Here is a 22,145-nt window from a genome sequence, read left to right as displayed (position 1 = left end):
GTAGCTAGACCCATTTCTCAAATGGAAGACTTCCTTTAGGACGCCACCTACCACCTAGCAAGGCTAGCTGGATCCAGGGGCCCCTCCCTACTGCCCACAGCGCCCTGTTCCCACAGTGAATCTTCTTCCTGTTTGTTTCTGCCAAGGGTTCTAGACGTGAATCCCACAGACCTCAGGCTGAACCCCAGGTTCTCTCCTTCTAGGTGTGAGACCCTGGGCAAGTCACCCCAGCTCTCTAAGCTCCAGCTGGGTCAGCTGTAAACAGGAGCATTAGCACCGGCTCTGCCAGCCTTGCAAGGTTGCTGAAGATGAGCCATGCCCATGGAGCACTTATGAGCATTACCATGAGTCATAGCATTTAGAGGCCTGGGCACCCAGCTATTGTCTCACCCCGAGTCCTTGTTTTTACAGATGTGGAGATTGGCAGTAGGAGAAGGCAGCCGGCTGCCCAATGGTCTCACAGTAGGTCGGTGGGCCATCCACAACAAGTAGGCCCAGAACTCCCGGAGATCCTCTGGCTGGCGCCGCTGCCCGCGCCGCCACTGCCGCCGCCGCCGCCGCCGCCGCCGCCGCCGCCATACAGACACGTTCTCTCTCCAAGGAGTAGCCACAACTTCCGTTTGGGCATCCCAGCTCTTGGCCAGCTGTAGCCATGAACTATGTGGGGCAGCTGGCAGAGACAGTGTTCGGAACAGTGAAAGAGCTGTACAGGGGCCTGAACCCAGCCACGCTGAGCGGCGGCATCGATGTGCTGGTGGTCAAGCAGTTGGATGGCTCCTTCCGGTGCTCGCCCTTCCACGTGCGGTTCGGCAAGCTCGGGGTCCTGCGGTCCCGGGAGAAGGTGGTGAGTCTGGCTTTGGCCTGTGGTCTGGCTTCATCAGGGTGGGCTTTGGAAGGCCAGAATAATCACTGCTGTCCCAGAGTGTGGGGGCTCCACTGGCTTCCCTAAGGTGTGGGGGGGGAGTTGGGGGCAGTGCCTGTCCTGTTTCTCTCCTTTTGTATTTTCATTATTTTTCTGAAAATATGTATTTTATTTATTTTGTGTGAGTATACATATGATTGTGTGTGTGTATATGTGTGTATATATACATATATATACACACATATATACATACATATATATATGGTTGTGGGCACATGCGTGCACGTTCACAGACACATACACACACACACACACACACACACACACACACACACACACACACACACAATTGTGGAGGTCAGAAGACAGTATGGGAGTCAGCTCCTTCCTGCCACTCTGCGGGTGCCAGGGCTTGAACTCAAGTTTGGTAGCAAGTGCTGTTTCCTGCTGAGCCACCTCACTTGTCCTCAGGGATGTGTTGGCGTTAGTTTGGGACTTTGATCCGGAAGGCTCTCATTTGTCCAGGTAGTATGTGGACTAGAACCAGATGCTGTGACTCCCAGGTATGGCTCAACTTACTAAGGCTTTCCCTGTGGCCTCGCTGAGTCACCTCACGTCTTCAAACCCCGTCACATCACCTTTAGGGATGGACAGGTTTTTATATGGCAAGCAGTGGGATATTTTGAGACAGTAAACAGGAACTGGTAATGCGGCCTCGAGGCCAGGTCTGTAGCGACAAAGGTTAGTCCCTTACTAGGGCCATTTCAGCTTCCTCAGGTTCAGGTGAACAAGAAAGAGACTTCTTTTAGCACCCCGACCCATGTGTGAGCATCAGGGTAGAGTGCCCAAACACCATTCAAGTTGAGGTGACTGAATTTTTCACAACCCCGAAAGGAAAGTATAATCTGTGAAAGGCAGGGTACTCGGCGGTAAGAGGCTGCACTGTGAAGGTGAGCAGATGGCCCCGCGAGTAAAGAGCTTGCAATGCCCTGAGCTGTGATTCCCACGTAAACAACAAAGTGCAGTAGGTGACTATAATTTACAATACAAATATACAAAACACCGAAGAGGTAGAGGCAGGTAGATCTCTGGAGCTCACCAGCCTTCTGGCCCCACCAGCTGCTGAGGTCCACATCTAGTGGGAGACCCTACCTCAAAAAACAAGGTGGAGAGTGACTGAGAAGACATCTGCCATTGACCTCTGGCCTCTCACGGGTGCAAACACCCACATAGACACGCAGGACACCACACACAAACACACATGAGACAAAACACACAAGAGATTGGGGTGTGGTTTGAAGACCTTTTGCTTTTCAGAGACTTTCTGGGAGGGCAGGTCTTTACAGATCACACACACGCACGCACACACGCACGTACGCATGCACGCACGCACACTCACGCGCCTCAGTTTCCTCATCTATAAAGAGGAAATAATGACAGGAGCCACTGCTACAAGGGATTGTTGTTTTTTTTTTTTTTTTTTTTTTGGTTTTTCGAGTCAGGGTCTCTTTGTAGCCTTGGCTGTTCTGGACTCACTTTGTAGACCAGGCTGGCCTCGAACTCACAGCGATCCGCCCAACTCTGCCTCCCGAGTGCTGGGATTAAAGGCGTGCGCCACCACGCCCGGCAAGGGATTGTTGTAAAGTTAAACAGGAGACTCTACATAAAGCACAGTCGACAACAGTGGTTCTCCTTACCACTGTTCACTCAGTCACCGACTGGGAGTCTGAAGAAGTAAAAGGGTCAAGTCTGTCAGGTCACAGCAGTGGTCTCCCCGGTAGCCCCGTGCTAAGCCAACAGCCAGGGCCACTGAAGAGAGAGCTCCAGCCGGCTCAGAGCTGGAGGCAGGCAGCGATGTGTCTCCAGTTGCTAGATCGGGACATGAGGACCCATGCCGTGGCCATGCTGTGCTGACCCAGCATCCCCATTGCAGGTGGACATTGAAATCAATGGAGAGCCTGTGGACCTGCACATGAAGCTCGGGGACAGTGGCGAGGCCTTCTTTGTCCAGGAGCTGGATAGTGATGAGGTATGGAATCGTCATCTTGCCTGATGCCTGACCTCACCCCATCACGGGTGCTGGACCAGGAAGGAGCCTGGGGTCTGATGTTGTCCCTGGCCTCAAGAGCATCTCTTCAGCAGAGGTCTGATGAAGAGGGTCACTTGAGGCTTGCCTCAGGCCTCATAATATGCTGTCACAGTCCAGAAAAGGGGTGGGGACTACTCTGGATGATTCTGCTTCCTGGGGGAGGTTCTTGAAGCAGGGGCCTTCTGAGCTGACCCCCCCCAAGCTGAGGGGGTGGGAAGAAAGCATGGGCAGGAAGCTCAGAAAAGATGAGGGTGAGGGGGACTGTAAAGAATAAAGATTGGCTGTTGTAGTCTGTATCAGCCCCATAGAGCCAGAACTCAGAAGGGGTGTGTGTGTGTGTGTGTGTGTGTGTGTGTGTAAGAGAGAGAGAGAGAGAGAGAGAGAGAGAGAGAGAGAGAGAGAGAGAGAGAGAGAGAGAGAGAAGTGGAGTGTTTGCAGAGTGAAGGCAGGACCTAGCCCAAGCCAACAAGAGAGTTTAAACAGCTTGACTTTGATAAGCCTTAAGTGAGGCCCTACTGTATGCTAGACATTATGCATCAGACTCAAACAAGTGACTCCTTTACCTTTAAAAAGAGTTCTAGGCAAATCTGGAGTACGGGCACAGGAGGAGGAAATGTAGTCTGGGCAAGCTTCTGGAGGAAGTGGCACCTGGCTAAGTCTTAGAGGAGAAATGGGTGTTAACAGGAGGCAGTTCGAGGCTGAGGTCCCTGCTTCTGCCTGTTCTGATAGACCTGCCTAGACTGTTGTGTCACCTCAGAGGGGGCTTTGTAGCCAATATGGGCTGCTGCTACTTCTGCTCAGCTCCCACACCTGTCCCCAAATGAGCTCCTCACTGATGGGCTCTGGATAACCTGATGGCTCTAGCACTTTCAGCCCTGGTTCTCTTCACAGGAAGATGTGCCTCCTCGCCTGTGCACCTCCCCCATTCCATGGGGAGGCCTGTCAGGTTTTCCTTCAGACTCCCAGCTGGGCACAGCCAGTGAGCCTGAGGGCCTTGTCATCGCTGGGAGGAGAAAGAGGCGGCGCAGGAGAAAACCCAGGCGCAGGGAGGATGCTGGGGACTCCAGTTCTGAGGACTTGGAGGCAGGTGTGGACAGTGAGCTGCCCCTGCTGGAAAAGCCAACACCAAACTCCCCAAGGTGAATAGGATCCAGGTGGAGGCGTGGGGAGCACTAGCCTTTCCTCCACTGATGCAGAGGACAAGGGTCTCTGGGCCCTTGCCTGCTAGTGAGCATTTCTCTGTGGTCCCCAAGCAGCGCACAGGTGGAAGAGAACACCTCACCGCAGCCTAAAGACATCTACCCATACTCTGATGGCGAGTGCACCCCTCAGGCCAGGTGAGTGTTCAAGTGGGCGGCAGGTTAGTGTGAGGCTGTACTCAGCGTACAGCTTTGTGATGACCTAATTAATGCCTCAGAACCCACTCAGTGGGTTTGTTGCTCACCTATAATTCTCTTTTGTAAAAATTCAAGTTTGGGGGCAATTTTTATTTTATTCTGTCTTGTTATTTAGCAGTGCTAAGGGTCACACTCAATTTTTAAACTGTGGCAAAATAGTCTTACCATGAACCTTGCCATTTTACCCAGTTCAGAGTGTATAATCCAGTGGCATGAAGTCCATTCACAATGTTATGTGACCGTAACTACTCTCTGGTTCTAGAACTTTCCTTCATGCTGGAAAGAAATCCTAAACCCATTAAGAAGACATGTCTTTGGGGATGGAGAGATGGTTCTGCATTTAAAAGCACTTGCTCTTCTTACAGGGGATTCAAGTTCAATTCCTAGATCATGTATGAAGCAGCTCACAATTGACTGTCATTCTAGCTCTGGGAGATCTGATGCCCTCTTCTGGCCTCCACAGGCACTGCACTCATGTGCACGCATACACATAAATAGATCTTACAGAATAGATCTTGCCATCCTATTTGTTTTGATTTTTTGGGACAGGGTCTCACATAGCCAAGGGTGGCCTTGAACTTTTTATGTAGCGGAAGATGATGTTAAGATTACAGGCATGTGTTACCACATCTAGTTGAAAAAAAGAAAAACTAACTAAAATCAGATTGCTTTCTTATTGTTGATTTATAGGAGTTCTTTTTATATGAACATTTACATGTGTATACATACATATATATTCCGGTATATTTTTGATTCAATACAGGCATAAATACCTGTTTCTATGTCGGGCTAGGTTGGGGGATGGTGACAGGTTTACTAGTGGTTGTCTCTGAATGCTTGTCCCTTGCAGCCTCTCATCAGGTGACCTAATGTCCCCTAAGAGTGACTCAGAGCTGGAGTTGAGGTCCTTGGAGCCCACTCCCCTGAGAGCTGAGTCTCACATGCAGTGGGCCTGGGGGAGACTGCCCAAGGTGAGTTCCTCAGTGCTGCCCTAGCCCCTGCCTTCCAGGGACTCCCTGGCCCCTCTAATCCCTAGCCCCAGGATTAGGATTGTTAGGATGTGAGTTTTGTGAGGTACCCACATGCTCCTGACTGTGTCTTCCTGTATCGATCTGATTGAAGGTGGCGAAAGCTGAGTGGCCTGAGTCCTCGATGGTCCTTGAAAGTGTAGCAGAGGCGATCTGTGCTCTCCCTGGGGAACCTAGCCCTTCCTCCTCCTCCTCCTCTGTGGCTGGTGTGGACACTTTGAAACTCCCCGTGCCGCAACCAGGGGCCAGGGATGACACGTTTCATCCTGATGCGGAGGCACAGAGCGAGGGAACTCTGGCCGATTCCCTCCTTACTGCTGCTGCTACAGAGAGTAAGGAAACCAAGACTCAGAACCCCAAGGGTGCAGGCCACCCTCCTGCCACTAAATCATGGAGCTGGGCCTCTATGGAGAGCCATGTTTCCTCTGGGCGTCCAGAAGCCTCCAGGGGGAAAGGTGAGTGATGGCCGGTCTCTTTCACTGCATCCCTGGCCTCAAGTGATGTCCTGGGTAGGCTGTATGGCTTTAGGTACAGTTTGAGCAGCTGATATATGCCAGGCCTTGTGCTTGACCAGTGTTCGCAGGGCCCTGTCCAATGGAGGAGCCAAGTGACATGTGTCTAAACAAATAGGGTATGGCTTAACCTACACAGAGCGGAGTCTTTAGCTCAGGACTGGGGACTATGAAGTCACACAGTCATGGAAGGTCTTTGAATAGTGAGAGTTGTAACTGAGAAAAAGACAACGCAGATCCAGCCATGGGAGGAATGAGAAGAAAATTCCAAGCAGAGGAAGCTGCAGGAATTAGGCCTCTAGGGTGGGAGAGAGGTTTCAGGCCTAGGACCTGAGCAGCTGTCTTGAGTGACAGGGGATGATGGGTGCTGGGGCAGGAAGTCAGGCAGCCCAAGGAAGACTGGCCCACCCACCCTCAGCTCCTAATGGTAGCCAGTAGGAGGCTAAATAGAATTAAGTAATTAAGGGCTGGGGGGTAGCCGGGCGTGGTGGCGCACGCCTTTAATCCCAGCACTCGGGAGGCAGAGGCAGGCGGATCGCTGTGAGTTCAAGGCCAGCCTGGTCTACAAAGTGAGTCCAGGATGGCCAAGGCTACATAGAGAAACCCTGTCTCGAAAAACCAAAAAAAAAAAAAAAAAAAAAAAGGGCTGGGGGGTGGAGTGCAGTTTGTGGGATACTTGACTCACATGAAGGAAGCCAGCATCTGAGTCCCGGTCCCAGTTCCACATAAACTGCGTATAGTGGTACAAGATTATAATCCCAGAATATGGAAGATAGAGGTAGGAGGATCAGGAATTCAAGGCTGTCCTTGGCTACCTAGTGAGTTCGAAGCCAGCCTGGGGGACATGAGGCCCTGTCTCAAAGAAACACTACATAGGGTTAGTGAGACTGCTCCGTGGGTAAAGGCACGTCCTGCCAAGCCAGACACCCTGAGTTTGATCCCCAGGATCTATGTGGTGCAAAGAACTGACTCCTGCAAGCTGTCCCCTCACCTGCACTGTGGTCCTCTGACCACCTCATGTCCCCCACGGTACACATGTACCCACACTCAACACAAAAAATAAATAAAAATAAAAGTGTATTTTAAAAGATACCAATAAGTAGGTAAGTAAAATGAAAGGGAATAACTAAAATGAAACGCACTTTGAAATCCCAATTCCCTGCCAGACCAGTCTAATGAAGTGTGCTTAGTAGCCACGTGTGGCTAGCGTCTACCGTATTGAACAATACAGATATGGAACATTCCTGTCATGGAAGAGTTCTATTGGGCAGCTCCACCTTAGGACATTCAGAGGCAAAGGGCCACAGGTTGCTCGTGCCACTGAACCCGTGTTTGGTGGGTGAGTGTCCCCTCCTTCACTCTCAGGTCCCCTGAAGAGAAACCAGCACCTGGGCCCCAGTGACATTTACCTGGATGATCTACCCTCCCTGGACTCCGAGAACGCAGCCCTTTATTTCCCCCAGAGGTGCCTGGGCTCGGGGAGACAGGGAGTCAAAGGCTTCCTATCAAGGGCCTGGGAGGAGAGGGGAGCCACCTCTGTCCTCTTTTGTATTCCTCTCATGGCTGGCCTCTTTGTCTTCAGTGACTGCGGGATGGGGGCCAGGAGGTGGAGTGAACCCAGCAACCAGAAGCTTCTAGAGAACCCCGACCCTGGGCACATAGCAGAATCCACTCTGGACTCAGTGGACAAGATAGCATTGTCCCTCTGCGGTGGACTGGCTGACACCCGAGACATCTCGCTGGGTATGTTCAGCCATGGTGCCAGCCACTCCAAGGACTAGTGCAGAGCTAGGGACCAAGGGAAGATGAGAAAGATGTCCAGGGATCAGAGGAAAGGATGAAGACTCGTAGGGATGAAAGGAGGTAAGAGAACAGATATGGCTCCCAGTGTACAAAAATGACGCCTTGGGGCCGAGGAATAGCCAGGAAGACCTCCAGAGATCACAGCAGGGCAGGGAAGAATTCCTGAAGCCAGGAGAAGTCAGAGGAGGGTGGCAGGGGGGTGGGTAGCACAGATGTAATGCTAGGCTGGGCTTTCTGCTATATCTACCCTATGATGTCCCTTCTTCACCAACATCTTTGTGACACAAACGCTTGATAGTAAGCCTTGACCTAGCCTGTAATTCCTGGAGAGGAGATAGGTGTGAAAAACTACAGGATGAGGTAAATGTTGCCTAGTCAAGACCTAGCCAACAGGAGGTACGTAGGAGGGTAGGAGGGAAGCAGACGTGTGGGACATGGCACCCTCGGTCCTCACTTTCTGCCTCTGTGCCCAGAGAAGTTCAACCAGCACATGGTCTCCTATGAGGACCTCACTAAAAATCCCGGGCTCCTGGATGACCCCAACCTTGTGGTGAAAATCAATGAGAAGTGAGTAGCAGGTTGGGGATGACCGATGGCCCGAGTTACTACATTCTTTATACCCTCATGGCTGCTGTGGTTCTGATACCTCATTCTGTCTCTCTAGGCATTATAACTGGGCTGTGGCTGCCCCCATGATCCTTTCTCTGCAAGCCTTCCAGAAGAACTTGCCTGAGGTAATGCTTAGGCCACCACTGGGGCCATTGCTTTGAAGTCATAGTCACAGATGGTGAACAAACATCGGATTGGAGAGCCAGGCGGTGGTGGCTCACGCCTTTAATCCCAGCAGCACTCGGGAGGCAGAGGCAGGTGGATCGCTGTGAGTTCCAGGCCAGCCTGGTCTACAGAGCGAGTCCAGGACAGCCAAGGCTACATAGAGAAACCTTATCTCAAAAAAAAAAAAAAAAAAAAAAAAAAAAAAAAAAAAAAAAACAACCAAATTAAAAAAAACAACAAAAAAGAAAGAGAAAGAAAGAGAGAGAGAAAGAAAGAAAGGAGGATAGGTTTGGAGTGGAATGCATGGCTCCTGGCTGCTGGCCCCACTCCTGAGGCAGGAAACAGAGGTCACCAAGTCTCGCCCATCCTGTGTGGACAAAGCCTGTCATTTCCAGGATCCTCAGCTGTGGCTGGGTCTTAATTGGGTTTGAGCTTTTCATCAGAGGAACTCAGGTGAAACCAGAGTAGGATAAACATCCAACAGATGGCCAAACCGAGACAAATGTTCAATGGGAGTGTTTGCGGAACCTGAAAGAGGAGGCCTGGGAAACAGGGCCCCACCCTGGCCCTCCTCTGTGCTGAACTGAGGGGCGCTTGCTCCCTTGGTCAGCCCTTATCTGTTGAGTACCTGTTGTGTGCCACATCCAGCCTGAGGAGTCATGGGCTAAGCAAACCCACCCTCCAGGAAGGCTCATCCAGATGAGCATCAAATCCAGCTGAGTGGCGGGATGAGTAGCCGACAGTGCCCACTAGTCAGATAAATGAGTGACAGTCCTGAACAGGTCAGGCAGCGAACAGCATGTGTGGACACTCAGAGGAGCGAAGGAAGCCACTGTTTATGTTCCTTCTCAGAACCTCCACCTGGCCTTCTGCGGCCACCTGCCTTCTCTGTGAGGTCACTGAAGGCACAGTCTTGGCAAGAAAGCCGATGGTGAACAGAGAGGGGCCTGTGACTGTACCTGTCCTTTCTGCACTCTATGAAGCCCCACTCGTGCCTTATCCTTGATTTTTAGCTCAGTTAGTCTTCCTGAAAGGGCGTCTAAGTACTGACAGCATCCCTTTAGTGACATCTTGCTCTATCTTCAGGTGACAGCGCTAGGATCTAGGGATTATGGGAAGGAAGAAAGTCACCCCCCCTTGTTTGACTCCCCTCCTTTTATCCATCAGACCCACCACTTGAGGTCTTTGAGAGACACCCCCCCTCAAGCCTGCTGGCACCCAGGCTGGCTAAGCCCACACTTATGTCCTTCCGACTTGAGTTCTGTAAACTGAGCCTGTGGGATGCTGCTATGTCACCTAGGCAGGCCTTGCCCTGGACTTTGCTGGGTTGTCTAGCTCACATCTAATCAGCTCTTTTTTCCAAGGCAACGGCACCCCAACCAGATACTGGTCAGAATACAAAGACAGGAATAGGGTCACTGACTTCACCGAAGTTGTCTGTGTCTGTCTTTGGGATTGAAGAGAACTCTGACAACAGTCTGTTGTCACTGGGGCCCTGGGAGGCATCATGCATGGAGCACCAGTTCTTAAGGCTCTCCCAATGCGTACTGCCCCCAGTCACTCCAGTAGGGCACCGGCTCGTGAGATCTGGAAGCTAGGCTACAGCCAGGAGTTCTGGTGAGTCAGGAATGACCTTTGGCCTCCTTCGCAGGGTTCCACAAGTCATCCTTGGCCTCTCAGGAAGAAGTAAACACTTTTTTTTTTCAGCCTCCAGAGGTTGACAGAACAGCGCTCTAGGGTGGGCGGAGATTCTGGGCTCATGGGGTTCCCAGTGTCAAAATCAAGTAGATTGATGGGGTGTAGAAAGAACTTGTGGCCATCATCTGCCCACAGAGCACTGTGGACAAGCTTGAGAAGGAGAAGATGCCCCGGAAGGGTGGGCGATGGTGGTTTTCCTGGAGGCGCAGGGACTTCCCAGCTGAGGAGGTAGGTGGTGGGTGACTGGTGATGGGGGGTGGAGTTGGGGGAGAAGCAGGAGGTGGAAGCAGGAGGGGCAACATCACAGGGCAGGAAGCTGAATTTGCTTATGGAAGTTCCTCCCACAGCACGGTGCCCAGAGGGAGAAAGCCACAGCAAGGGAGCAGCAGGGGTGAGTTGGACTGTGAGCAGGGCTCAGGGCTGGAGCCCAGTGAAGGTCACCCTGGCGGGGGAGGGTGCCAGAACCTCTTTCCCCAGCCATGGTGGTGGTCAGTTCCCATGCATTTCATTTTCCCGGAAAAAAAAAAAAGTCCTCACCTCTCAGATGGGAAAATTGACCTAGAGACATACCAAATGCTATATTAAGGGGAGGGTCAAGGGTCTCTCATCCCCAGCCCACAGGGTCTTGCATACTTGGCTTCCTCTTTATTTTTTTATTTTTTATTTTTTTTAAACCTTGGAAGTGACCTTGCCGTCTAAGTTTGTAGGAGGGAGTGACCCAAGGTGGGCCAGCTGAAGCCAAAGCAAGTAGGTCTGGGGATAAACTCCAGGAGGATACCTGTGTGCAGGAAAATATCTCCAGGGTGGACATGCCAGAGGAGCATACTGACGCTGTGTGGTTTGGGCCTCCATTCCAAGCTTGGCTTTCACCTCCCTGGGCAGACATCCCACATAGGTAGCACCTGAAGGGAAGGCAGCCTCTAGAGTGACAGAACACGCCCTAGGTTGGCCATGTTCCTGTGCTGTGGGTAAACAAAAGAGGGGATTTGGGGGGGGGGAGGTGGCTTAACACCAGTAACGCCCACAGAGAGAAGACAGAAACCCTAAGCAGTGATGATGATGCTCCAGACAGCCCTGTGATCCTTGAAGTCCCCCCACTGCCACCCTCCACTCCAGGCTACGTCCCAACCTACAAGAAGTCCCTTCGTCTCTCTTCCGATCAGATCGTGAGTCTGTGCATCCCCGTGTCCCTGTGTGGAGGGGTCAGGCTGTGGTAATTCTGCCCAAGGCTCACAGGACCAAGATGAGGTGCAGTTAACCTGAGGCCAGAATTGATCCCCTAGGCAGCTGCCCTGATAGCCTCTGCTCGTTCCCTCTGGGGACCCGCCTTCATAGGCCAGCTCATTTCTGTTAGAATCTCTGGTGCGAAAAGTCTTCTCATGTCCTAAACTACCACCTACCTGCCGTGCACTGCAGTGTCCCTTGGAAATCTCCCTGGAGTCATCAGTGTTGACAACAGCTCTTTAAGGCTTTCGACAACCCTGTCCATCCGTCACTATACAGATTCCCTGAGCTCTGTAGCTGGTAGTCCCACGGTCAGGGAGGCATCCATGTTTGACCAGCTTGGTACAGGGTAATAGTCATTTGCTTGGTATCCTAGAGTACTTGTTCACTTTTGGGTCAGCCAGGACACAGAGGTCTCCTAGCTAGGATGGAGAGCAGCTACCATCACTCTCTTGAGGACCACATTCAGGGCAAGGTCTCACTTTAGGGGAATATTGTCCCCCCCCAAAAGGGCTTCCTATGATGATCCCACAGGGCTCCCTCCTTTGGAACAGAGTATCTCCCTTGCCTTGAGGCTGACCTTGAATCCCAGGCAGAGTGTCATAGACACGGCTTGTCTGATATTCATGTCATGAAGAATTGAGAGAGAAGTCAGGGCTCCTCTGCCTGGCACTATGCAGGTCCCTAACTGACACAGATCCCTTCTGCCCATGTAGACGTATCTGTGTGTGGCTGTTGTAAGGCTCCCCAGGAAAGGTCTCTGAACTAACAGGAAGAGAAGGAAGCTCACGGGAATCAAAAGCCACAGTCAGCATGGAAGGTTGTAAGGGGGAGGTCATACCTTCCCCCTTTTTTTTTTCCTCTGCCCCCAGCGGTGTCTGAACCTGCATGAAGGAGCTAACGATGTGGTCTTCAGTGTGACTACCCAATACCAAGGCACCTGCCGGTGCAAAGCCACCATCTACCTGTGGAATTGGGATGACAAGGTGGTCATCTCTGACATAGATGGCACCATCACCAAGTGAGACCCAGCTGGCTGTGATGAGTCTAGGGGAGTGCCTGGGGACCCACCTCTCTTTGTTCTGGGTGTATGGGAGCAGCGTACGCATGCCTCCTTCTGGGTGGGCCAAGTTGGGGGGGGGCAGAGCCGCACTGGGCTACAGCCATGGAAGCACGGCAGCCATGTGGGTAGCCTAAATGACCTTCTTTCCCTGCTATAGGTCGGATGCTCTGGGCCACATTCTGCCCCAGCTGGGGAAAGACTGGACACACCAAGGCATTACTAGTCTCTACCACAAAATCCATCTGTGAGCACTGAACTCTGGCTGGGCCAGGGCTCCTCGCTGGAGGGGGAGGGGGTGATGGGTATCTTAAGCCACCCTAACTTTTACCCTGGGGAGCCAGTCCTAGGCACCACCAGAGCCCACAGCAGGAGAAGACTGGGAAGAGTCCATAACACAGAGACCCTCCCAGCCTCTAGTTCTCTTGTGAGTCATCTCCCTGTTGACCTCAAGGTAGCTGGATGCCACTTCTATCCTGGCCCATACAACAGTGTCCATGTTTCAGCTAGGCAGCTGTTGAGGACACCCCTCAAAACCTTCCTATGTCCCTTTCCTGCAAAGCCCTCTGGGGTTGAAGGCTAGAGCCCTAGAGCTGAGCTAGGCTTGCAACAAAGGGCCAATGGGAACGGGAACAGGGAGGGTGTCTGATGGCTCTGTCCCTCGCCCCCAGAAATGGCTACAAGTTCCTGTACTGCTCAGCACGGGCCATCGGCATGGCTGACCTCACCAAGGGCTACTTGCAGTGGGTGAGCGAGCGTGGCTGTGGCCTCCCTAAGGGCCCCATCCTGCTGTCTCCCAGCAGCCTCTTCTCGGCCCTACACAGGTAACCACCCTCACACAGAAGCCCACAGCCCCTTGCAGGGAAAGGGAAGAGCACCCCCCAGCCTAGCTCACGGATTTCCGACAAGGCTGGTCAGACGGCATGTCCTCTGACCCTCTGGTACCTTTGCCTTTCCTTTGCCGTCCTCTTCCTTGACCACGGTCATGGCCATTCCAGGGAGGTGATCGAGAAAAAGCCAGAGGTGTTCAAGGTTGCCTGCCTGAGTGACATCCAACAGCTGTTTCTGCCCCAAAGACAGCCTTTCTATGCTGCCTTTGGGAACAGACCCAATGTGAGTATCCCCTCCTCCCATCTGCAGCCCCCCTCCATGCCCGCAACAGTCTCAGATGCTGTCCTAACCCTCTACCCTCTCCTGCTCTTGCAGGATGTTTTTGCCTACCGGCAGGTGGGCCTCCCTGAATCACGCATCTTCACAGTCAACCCCCGGGGAGAGCTTATTCAAGAGCTCATAAAGAACCACAAATCCACGTAAGGCCACATGTCCCCCCGCCCCAACACCCAGCCTCTCCCAGGGCCCCTGAGTTCGTCGTCTCCTCCTCCGCACGAATCCCAGGCCTTGCCAGCTGTGAGGGCCACTGCCTGGTGACAACTCAGTGCAGCCATTCTGCCCACAGGTACCAGCGGCTCGGGGAGGTGGTGGAGCTTCTCTTCCCACCCGTGGTGCGCGGCCCCAGCACAGACCTGGCCAACCCTGAATACAGCAACCTCTGCTATTGGCGGAAGCCACTGCCGCACGTGGACTTTGATGCCCTGGCTTGAGACTGCCCTGACTGTTCTCCTTGGTCTGACCCAGGACACTAAGGATTGGAAGATGGGTGCTATGGGGCCAACCCAACAAAGGGGCTGCAAGTTGGGTGGCAGCCAGAGATACCCTCCTTCCTCCTCTTTGAAGCACAAATACTGTGGTCATCAGTGTGACTACTCAGTACCTTGTAGGGCACCTGCTATTTGTAGGGCCACCATCTACTTGAAGAAATGGAATGAAAAGTAGCCATTTTTGACTGACAGATGGCAGCAGCATCTAGTGAGGCCCGGCTAGATGTTGAGCTTGGGGAACCCTCTGGGGACCTACTTTCCCTATTAGGGGTGGAGCAGCTGTCCCAGGCCTCAGTACGGTCCTGACCTCCCACAATTAAATGTGTCACTAGACCCCTGCAGAATTCGCTGTCCCCTAGGTGCGTGGTTCTCAACCTGTGGGTTGCAACTCCTTGGAGGGTTGAACAACCCTGTCACAGGGGTCTCATATCAGATAGCCTGCATGGCCGATATTTATATTATGATTCACAACGGTAGCAAAATTACAGTTGGGAAGTAGTAGCAAAAATGTTATGGCTGGGAGTCCCTACAAGCATAAGCATTAGGAAAGTTGAGAGCCACTGCCCTCGATGTGTCTTGTCTCCGCCACTTTGTCACCCTGATTCAATCTGTAATAGAGCAGAGAAAGTAGTCTTCTGACAACTGGATACCTAGATGCACAGAGGAGGTTAGCGGCAGCAGGCCCCTTTCTCGGGGTGTGCCTGAGGGGCATCTGAGAATGCTGCTATCCCACCCTTTCTGAGAGCCAGGGATCTCTGTGGTCCTATCTCTGCTCGTAGCTGCTGACCTAATCATCACTTCTTCCTCTAACTACCTTGAAATCTCAGAGGAAAGGATGGGGGGGGGGGAGCGTTGAGTGTAGTTCCTGCCTGTCCCTGTCAAACCGCTGCCTCAGCTGCTCTTGTCCCCCCCCCCTCCGGCACCCCAGGGCTTAGCCCAACCCTGGCTACAGCAGATGGTGTTTGCTGACCAGCCAGCCTGCCCTGGCTTCTGCTGCTCAGTCTAGTACCCAGCTGGCTGAGGGAGCAATCATCCAAGGCAGAGTGGGACACAGAGTGACACATTGGTCCCGTGTTGCTGCTAATGCAGAAGTCACCTTTAGACCAGTTAAAAGATTTAATCTTCAACCTGTTCTCCAACCACATCAAGGTGGAGGACAAACACCGAATGTCCACAAGCCAGAAGGGAGGGCTGTGAGGGGAGAGACAAACAGCATGGCAGGCCCAGGTTGTGTTGGGGGAAACAGGCCAGGAGCCTCAGCAGAGACCGCTAGTGTCTGAGCGCCTGTGTTTTCCAGCTATTCCTTCGTGGCTTCTGACTCCAACCTCTCTCCGGTCTGTGAACCTCCTAGCAAGGCTGGGGTTTTGTATGGGTATTAAAAAGCAAGGCTTTGAGTCCTTTTTTTTTTTTTCTGTCTAGCTATAGCCCCTTGCCTGGTATTTGTCACAACAGACTGTTGGCTGCTCTTGGCAAGCCACCTGGGTGGCTTGAGGAGAAATTTCCCTCTAACTAGAGAGGAACGTGTGGGTGTATTTGTGAAATCAAAGAGACATGATAGGTTGGGGGTGGGGTCTTCAAACATTGTCTGGATCCCTTCTTTGGGATTCCACAGCTGCCTACACCCTCATCATGAGGCAAGATCAAATGGGATATAGAAAGCTCTCGGCTGGGCTGCTGGGCTTTTTTTGTTCTGTCCTGAAGGAGGATGTATGGGGAGTTGGAAGCCTCAGGTGGCCTCCGGTCTTAAGTTCAGAAATAGCACCTATGAAATTGCCAAATAACCCCCAGTGGGCGTCATCTTCCTGCAGAAACCTCATCCAGGGGATGAAGGAAGATGCCTCCAAGGGCTATGACTGGTCCCTGGGTAGTAAAGGGAACAGTAGACAGGCTTGTCTGAGACTTGGCCTGGACACTGCACAGTTGCTAACTCCATTGTGTCTGCAACAGAAGTGCAGACATCGCAGCGTGCCATCTCTGTCTGGAGGCATGACGTCCTTGCCTTGACTCTTGAGACAGTGTCGTCCCGTGTAGCTTGCCTCCGCAGTTACCCTGAATCGTCCAGGCTGCAGCACTGAGGGTGACCTTCTGATGGCCGAGACAGTCATGCTGAGCTGGACCAAGGCCAATCATCCAGTGGCCTCTGGTTGGCCAGGGAGGGCTGGAAGATGCTTCCGGGTAGGGTTGGTCTCTGGGATGATACTTCCCAGGGTTAGTGGGATCTGGGCTCTAGGTTCTGTCCAGCCATCCTAATCACCTCGTCCTGGCCTTACCTCAGCCAACTGGGCTCTACAGTCCAACAGGTCATCCCGAAGGCGGGCAATGTCCTGCGTGTGCTGGGCCAGCGTGTGGTTCAGCTTGTCTAAATGGCCCCACAGCCCCTCCCTAGACCTCAGTTGCTCAGTAGGCAAACCGTTCAGGCGGGCCGCCAACAAGCCCAGCCTCTCGCATGCTCCCTCCACTTGGGCCACCCGCTGGTCAAAGTGGCCCACCGTATGCTGGAGTTCCCGGGCCGTGTCCCGGCAGCGACTCAACCCTCCAGCCACACTGGCCACACCGGCCTTGAGTTGATCCAGTTCCCCTCGCAGGTTCAGGACCTGCCTGTGGCCAGCCTGAAGCCTCGAGCCCTGACTGCTGACCTGTTCCTGGATGGCGTGCACCTCAGCTTCCACCTTGCGTTCTCGTTCATCCAGGGAGGTGTTAGCGGCCAAGAAGGCGTCAGAGTACTGGGTGACAGAGTCGCTGAGGCCTGTGAGTGACTTGCTCACAGAGTTCAAGTTGACCTTCAACAGAGTGATCTCACCTTGCAGTGAGCTGCCCGTCCCTTCTGCCAGCTGCCCCTGAACTTCAGCTACTGTGCCATTGAGCTGTTGGAGCAGAGCTGTGTGACTGGCCACCTGGTGTAGGAGGGCCTCACTCCGGCTCTGCCAGGCCTTCACCTCGGCCACAAGGTTGTCCAGGATGGCTGTGGTGGTACTTGGGGTACACGAGGTTTCCAGGGAGACCAGCCTTTGTTCCAGCACAGCTAGCTCCGAATGAACAAGCGGCCGTGCTGATCTGTCTGGTGTGGCGTTGTCGTGGCTTCGCTCTCCGGTCAGAGTTGCCAGGCGCTCCTCCAGGCTCTGCACACGCTCTTCCAGCATGGACCCGAAGCCACCGACACCCCAGCCCCCCACCTCCATTCGCAGACAGCAGCCCCTTGCTCCGTTCTCTGTCCCATTGATGGTCTCCAGGCCCTCCAGCAGCCCATCTACACCTCCCTGGAGCACAGCAGCAGAGAGGCGCGCAAGCTCATCTGCAGCCAGGGTGCCGGGGCCACCTTGGGTCTCAGTGACGGCCTGCAGGCTCCTCTCGAGGCTGTCTACACGGGCACTGATCAAAGCCAGCTGGCTGCAGCAGGTGCCCCCACCAGTCAGAGTCAGGCCCTGCAGCTGAGTGCCCAGCTGTGAGAGCTCCCGCCTTAAGGCCAGCTCCCGGCCATCGAGGCTCTGGTGCAAGCGCCGGCTGGCTGCCTGGCCCTCCTCACACTGCTGCCGCACCTCCTGCACCCGCAGGTCACACTCACTCTGGACACCTTGCAGCTTCCGCTCGAAGCCGTCCAGCAGGCTCCCCCAGAGTCGCTGTAGCCTCTGGTCCACGTACTCCTCCAGCAGTGCCAGGGAGGTCAGCGGGGATGGGGGCGCTTCCCGCAGCCGTTGCAGGTGGGCCTCGTGACCGAGGGCCAGCCCACGCACCTCGTCTAACAGCTGCACCTTGGTCTGTAATGTGTTGCTCACCTCCGTCACCTTGCTTAGGATCTCACCCAGAGGAGGTATCGGTGGTCCTCTGCCTCTGTCTTCCGGGTCCACAAGCCTCTCAGGGATGACCCCAAAGCCTATAGGTGCCACAGGAGCCCTGGGGTCACTAGGGATCCTATTGGGGTCCTCATTGGCCACCAAACCACTCAGAGTGCCATATGCTTGTGAGAGACGCCGAACATCGCCCTCCAGCTGTTCCAGCCGCTCACCAAACAGCCCTGGCCCTTTTCTTCCTAAGGAGGAAGGAAAACCACAGGAGCATTATGGGTCTGGCCCTCCAAGACGTCATCCTTGCCCCTGAACACAGCTCCCTCACCTTTACGATCTGGTCTAGGTGGAGGAGGTTGAGGCCTGGCAGTCTCCCCCCCCCCCACATGCGATGCCCCCCTCTCCAGCTTTACCTGCATCAGCTCCCTCTCCACCCTGCCACACAGCCTACGAGCCCCGCCCCTCCCTAGAGGACATCCATGAGCAGACTCACCATGGGGGCTTGGGGTCTCTCTGTTGTGAGGGGAAGGCCTGGGACCTGGGCCCAGCTGCCCCAAGGGAATCTGGGGCTCTGGCTCCCCGTGCGGTGAGGTAGCTCCGTGGTTTGTGAGGTGTTCGGGGCAGCTTTCCCCAGTAAGACCAGGGCAGCATCGCCAGGCCAGGTCTGTCACAGTCTTGTAGCCAATCTTGTACCTGGGTCTGAGCACTGAGCGGTACCTGGATCAGAGAGGACAAGGGAGCAGAGTCTTGTGCCTGTGGGGCCAAGATGCCTGCTCCCTGGCGCTGGCTTTCCAGGCAACCCTCAAGGCTATCCACACGGGCGGGCACTGATCAAAGCCAGCTGGCTGCAGCATTGCCCTGGGTGTCTCCACTCCCAGGGGCCTTCCTTTTCTGACCCTTAGGGTGACAAAACCATGCAGTGGAGCAGGCCTTACAGAGGCCCCGAGCCCTGATACTGCTTGATACTGCTTGCTTGAAAAGGATGCTAACGGGAATCAGTGCTAACCTCCTCAAGACCTCTAGGTGCCCATCAGATCCTGCTGCCAAGAGAAAGTCCCTTCTGGCTTTAGTGGGGCCTCTCAGAATCCTGACAGAGCTTCAAGCTCCTGATGTGTAGAAGAAACAGCGTACCAGGGCTCGGCTGGCAGTGCCCTTTCGCTGCCCTGGGCTACTCTCAGCTCCCAACAGCTTCTCTTTGCTCTTACCAGCCATCTCTAGCTTACTCAGGGTACTTCCGATTGTGAACAGGAATGAGGGCGGGGGTGGGGGTGGGGGTGGGGCAAAGGCGCGGGGGGGGGGGGGGGGGTGGGGGGTGGGGCAAAGGTGCGGGTAGGGCTCAACCAGGAACGCGTCCTTCACCTGATCAGCCGTAGACCTGTTCACTCACTGACATGGTGGAGCATAAGGCTGTTTTCAGACACATTTACACTCTCCTAATGTAGCTGTACTTGTATCTCATCGCCTGGACAGCCTGTCTGGTCTACTACACTGCGGTCTCTGGCTCTACCTTTGCCCACCTTCCCCAGTCACCAGAGCCTGTGTGAGTCTCTGCCGGGGAGCCCTGTAGTGTCAAACTATCCTCTCCTTCCCTATACTCTACCTGTGTCACATTTCCTTAGCCCACCAGCCTCCCTCTTGTATCCCTGAGGTTTTCTAGGCTCCAAACTGAACCCTTCCTTGTCTCTATGGCAGAGGATCGGCTTCAAGTTCACACAACTGGGGTCCTGCTCAGACTATGGCTCCAGCCAAGAACAATACAAGCCGTAAACTTCAAACCCCTACCCAGATCTAGCCAATGGACAGGACATTCTCCACAGTTGAGTGGAGAGTGGGGTAAGATTTTCACACGTACTCTGGTGCCTCATATTTGACCACGTCCCCTGGATGGGGAGGAAGGATAGCAGGTTACCAAGAAGAGACTTGATACCCTATGAGCATATAACAGGGGAAGGAAGTCCCCCTCAGTCACAGTCATAGGGGAGGGGAGTAAGGGGAAAATTGGAGGGAGGGAGGAATGGGAGGATACAAGGGATGGGATAACCATTGAGATGTAATAAGAATAAATTAATAAAAAAAGTTCACACAACTTCCGGGTCTTTCAGGGCCTCGTTCAGGGATCCTGGTCTGTTCTAGCCAACTCTGTGGCTCAGGCAGGCTCTTTCAAGCCCAGAGTACTACAGCTGTACCCTTGGCAGAAATGGCTCGGGTCCGCAGCTGAAGCCAGTACCTGGGATGTACTCACCTGACTGTGGAGGGGCAGATGGGCCCCCACCCACACTGCCGGTACTCAGCCTTTACATAGCTCTCTGCTCCCTCCTGTAGGACGCAGGTCACATTCCTATGTACCACATAGGCACAGAGGGACCTGGAGAGGAAAACAGCACCTCTGGAATATTTGGCCTGAGCCCCCATCTGTTGATTACAGGAGACTCCCCACCCCCACCTCCCCCCACCCCCACCCCCGTCTCCGTATTGCTTTTATCTACTCTTGTTCCATGGGTGCCTGGCCTTTGCCTAGGGTCCAGACCTTCTGGGCTGGGCCCTAGTTCTACTGATTTGTGTCCTTGATAGGTGGCTACCGAGCCAAATGCTCTATTGACCCAGGAGATTGGGTGTTTGGTTACCCACCCACCCCTGAGAAGGCCCCCCCAGCTTCTCCCTCAACCATTCAGCCAAATCTCCCATCCATCCTCCAGCTCCTTCGCGGATTCTAAACTCCTGTCTTGGCCTTCAAGGCTTCCGAGAACACAACTTAGTGGCTTTTTTAAAAATCCAGGCTTTCTTCATTCCTCCCGCGAAAAAGCTCTCTAACCTAGGCTTTGGAGTTTCCTTACGCACAAGACCAGGTCTTGTGTCTAAGGAAGCCCGCTGTGATGCTCCCGGGATCACAGAGCGTGGCTTTGGGCTGGGTTCTTGCCGACAAGATCTTACATTCCATTGGAATTCAAATTCGGGTATAAACCAACCACTGTGGAAGTCTGTTCTGCAGACAGCCCAGGACCCCACAGTTCTCACCAACTCTGCGGCTTAGCCACCTTGGGGCTACCACAGGGTTACTGGGGCCCGCCCATAGGAGGGGAGGAGAAACTACCTACAACGAGCTTGGCTCTGTCTACAACCACGCAAAAGCAGAGAAGAGACAGAAACATCGGGTGGCCCCGCGTGTTCCAGGAGCAGACAGCCCTGCCTCCTTTCCCTCCACCTGGTCCGCTACGCCTGAAGTTTGCTCACAGCGCAGCTGGAAAATGTTACTTCGCTGGAAAGGTTTCCACGGGCACTGCCAGGATCCCAGCCGCCGCGCCAGGCCCCCTCGGCTGACTTGTTCTTCGCCAACCCCGCAGCCTCATGGATCATGGGGCGCCTGCTCGCGCAAAGGATCTCGCTGGGGGAACCGCCCCATCCGTGGCTAGGGTGCCCGTGTCTCGACGCCTCCTGCAAGGGTCCCGGCAGGTGGGAGTGGCGGCGCGCCACGCGGGGGCCCCCCTGGCGTTCCCGCCGCGGCCAGGCCCCACGCTTACTTGTGCGGCCCCGGGCGCAGCCGCGGACGCCATCCGGTCGTGTAGAGGCTGTAGCGGGAGGCACCGGGCTGTGCTGGCCGTGCGAGGAGCTGGGTGCCCTTGGCCTGCACCCCTGAGAGCAGCGCAGCGGCAGCGCACAGCCACAAGGGTAGACGGCGGCCCATCGCGCACTCGGCCTGGCGTGGTGCCTCCCGCCGTGGATCCTCCGCTCACCCGCCCGGCTCCCGCCGGCACTCGCGACCCCCGGAGCGCGCTTGTTCCGCTGCCTGGAGCTGCGCGGCCGCCGCGTCCCGCCGAGTGGCAGGGGCTACTTGCGGCTGGGGCCGCGCAGGGGAGGCGGGAGGCGGGCTCTGTGCGGATTAGCATAAACTTGGGGCCGCGCTGCGAGCTCCGCCAGCCCCCTCCCCGTCGCCAGCCCCCGGCCCCAGCTCCGAGCTGACGCCCGAGGGGCCGCGTGCAAACATGAGGTTAAGAAACTGGCGGGATGCAGAACGCTGAATTCCAGAAGGCTCCCCAAACGCGCGCAGCCTCTGGGTACCAGGAAAGATGCACGGAAGCCTAGAGGCAGGCATGGCTTCCCTGCTGGGATCGCTAAGACCCACTATCTAGCAGGACACATTAGTTTTAAAAGATTATGTGCGTATGGGTACCTCAGTCCAGGCCCAGGACCAGAGATGACCATGTTTAGGGGCACACCAGGAAACCCTTTACCAGCTGCCTTCCTCCAATAAGATCCAGAC

General features: G+C 54.4%; 2 protein-coding genes across 3 annotated transcripts; one reads left to right on the top strand and one right to left on the bottom strand.

The window, feature by feature from the left end:
* Positions 1–652: 652 nt before the first annotated feature.
* On the top strand, positions 653–15,499 carry LPIN3 (lipin 3; the record flags this gene model as incomplete). Of its 2 annotated transcripts, none has more annotated exons than XM_084776240.1 (19): positions 653–844; positions 2,796–2,891; positions 3,843–4,090; positions 4,208–4,288; positions 5,199–5,319; positions 5,471–5,831; positions 7,254–7,353; positions 7,471–7,631; positions 8,165–8,258; positions 8,356–8,425; positions 10,299–10,391; positions 10,511–10,554; positions 11,191–11,329; positions 12,260–12,408; positions 12,608–12,694; positions 13,119–13,271; positions 13,446–13,560; positions 13,654–13,757; positions 13,904–15,499. In XM_084776240.1, the coding sequence occupies 19 exons, from the start codon at positions 653–655 to the stop codon at positions 14,046–14,048; spliced, it is 2,553 nt and encodes an 850-aa protein (XP_084632366.1). In that variant the 3' UTR covers positions 14,049–15,499. The 2 variants fall into 2 exon arrangements, with proteins under 2 accessions (XP_084632366.1, XP_084632365.1); XM_084776239.1 differs by having other exon boundaries at positions 4,205–4,288.
* Positions 15,500–15,637: 138 nt separating this feature from the next.
* Positions 15,638–21,707, bottom strand: EMILIN3 (elastin microfibril interfacer 3). The gene is made up of 4 exons (XM_084776242.1): positions 21,406–21,707; positions 20,130–20,252; positions 18,381–18,604; positions 15,638–18,132 (listed from the first exon to the last, which is right to left on the bottom strand). The coding sequence occupies exons 1-4, from the start codon at positions 21,567–21,569 to the stop codon at positions 16,352–16,354; spliced, it is 2,292 nt and encodes a 763-aa protein (XP_084632368.1). The 5' UTR covers positions 21,570–21,707; the 3' UTR covers positions 15,638–16,351.
* Positions 21,708–22,145: the final 438 nt, after the last annotated feature.

Source organism: Acomys minous, assembly GCF_964271855.1.
Source record: "Acomys minous genome assembly, chromosome: 3".
In the NCBI taxonomy this organism is placed as follows: Eukaryota; Metazoa; Chordata; class Mammalia; order Rodentia; family Muridae; genus Acomys; species Acomys minous.
This window is presented reverse-complemented; position numbering and strand designations above follow the sequence as displayed.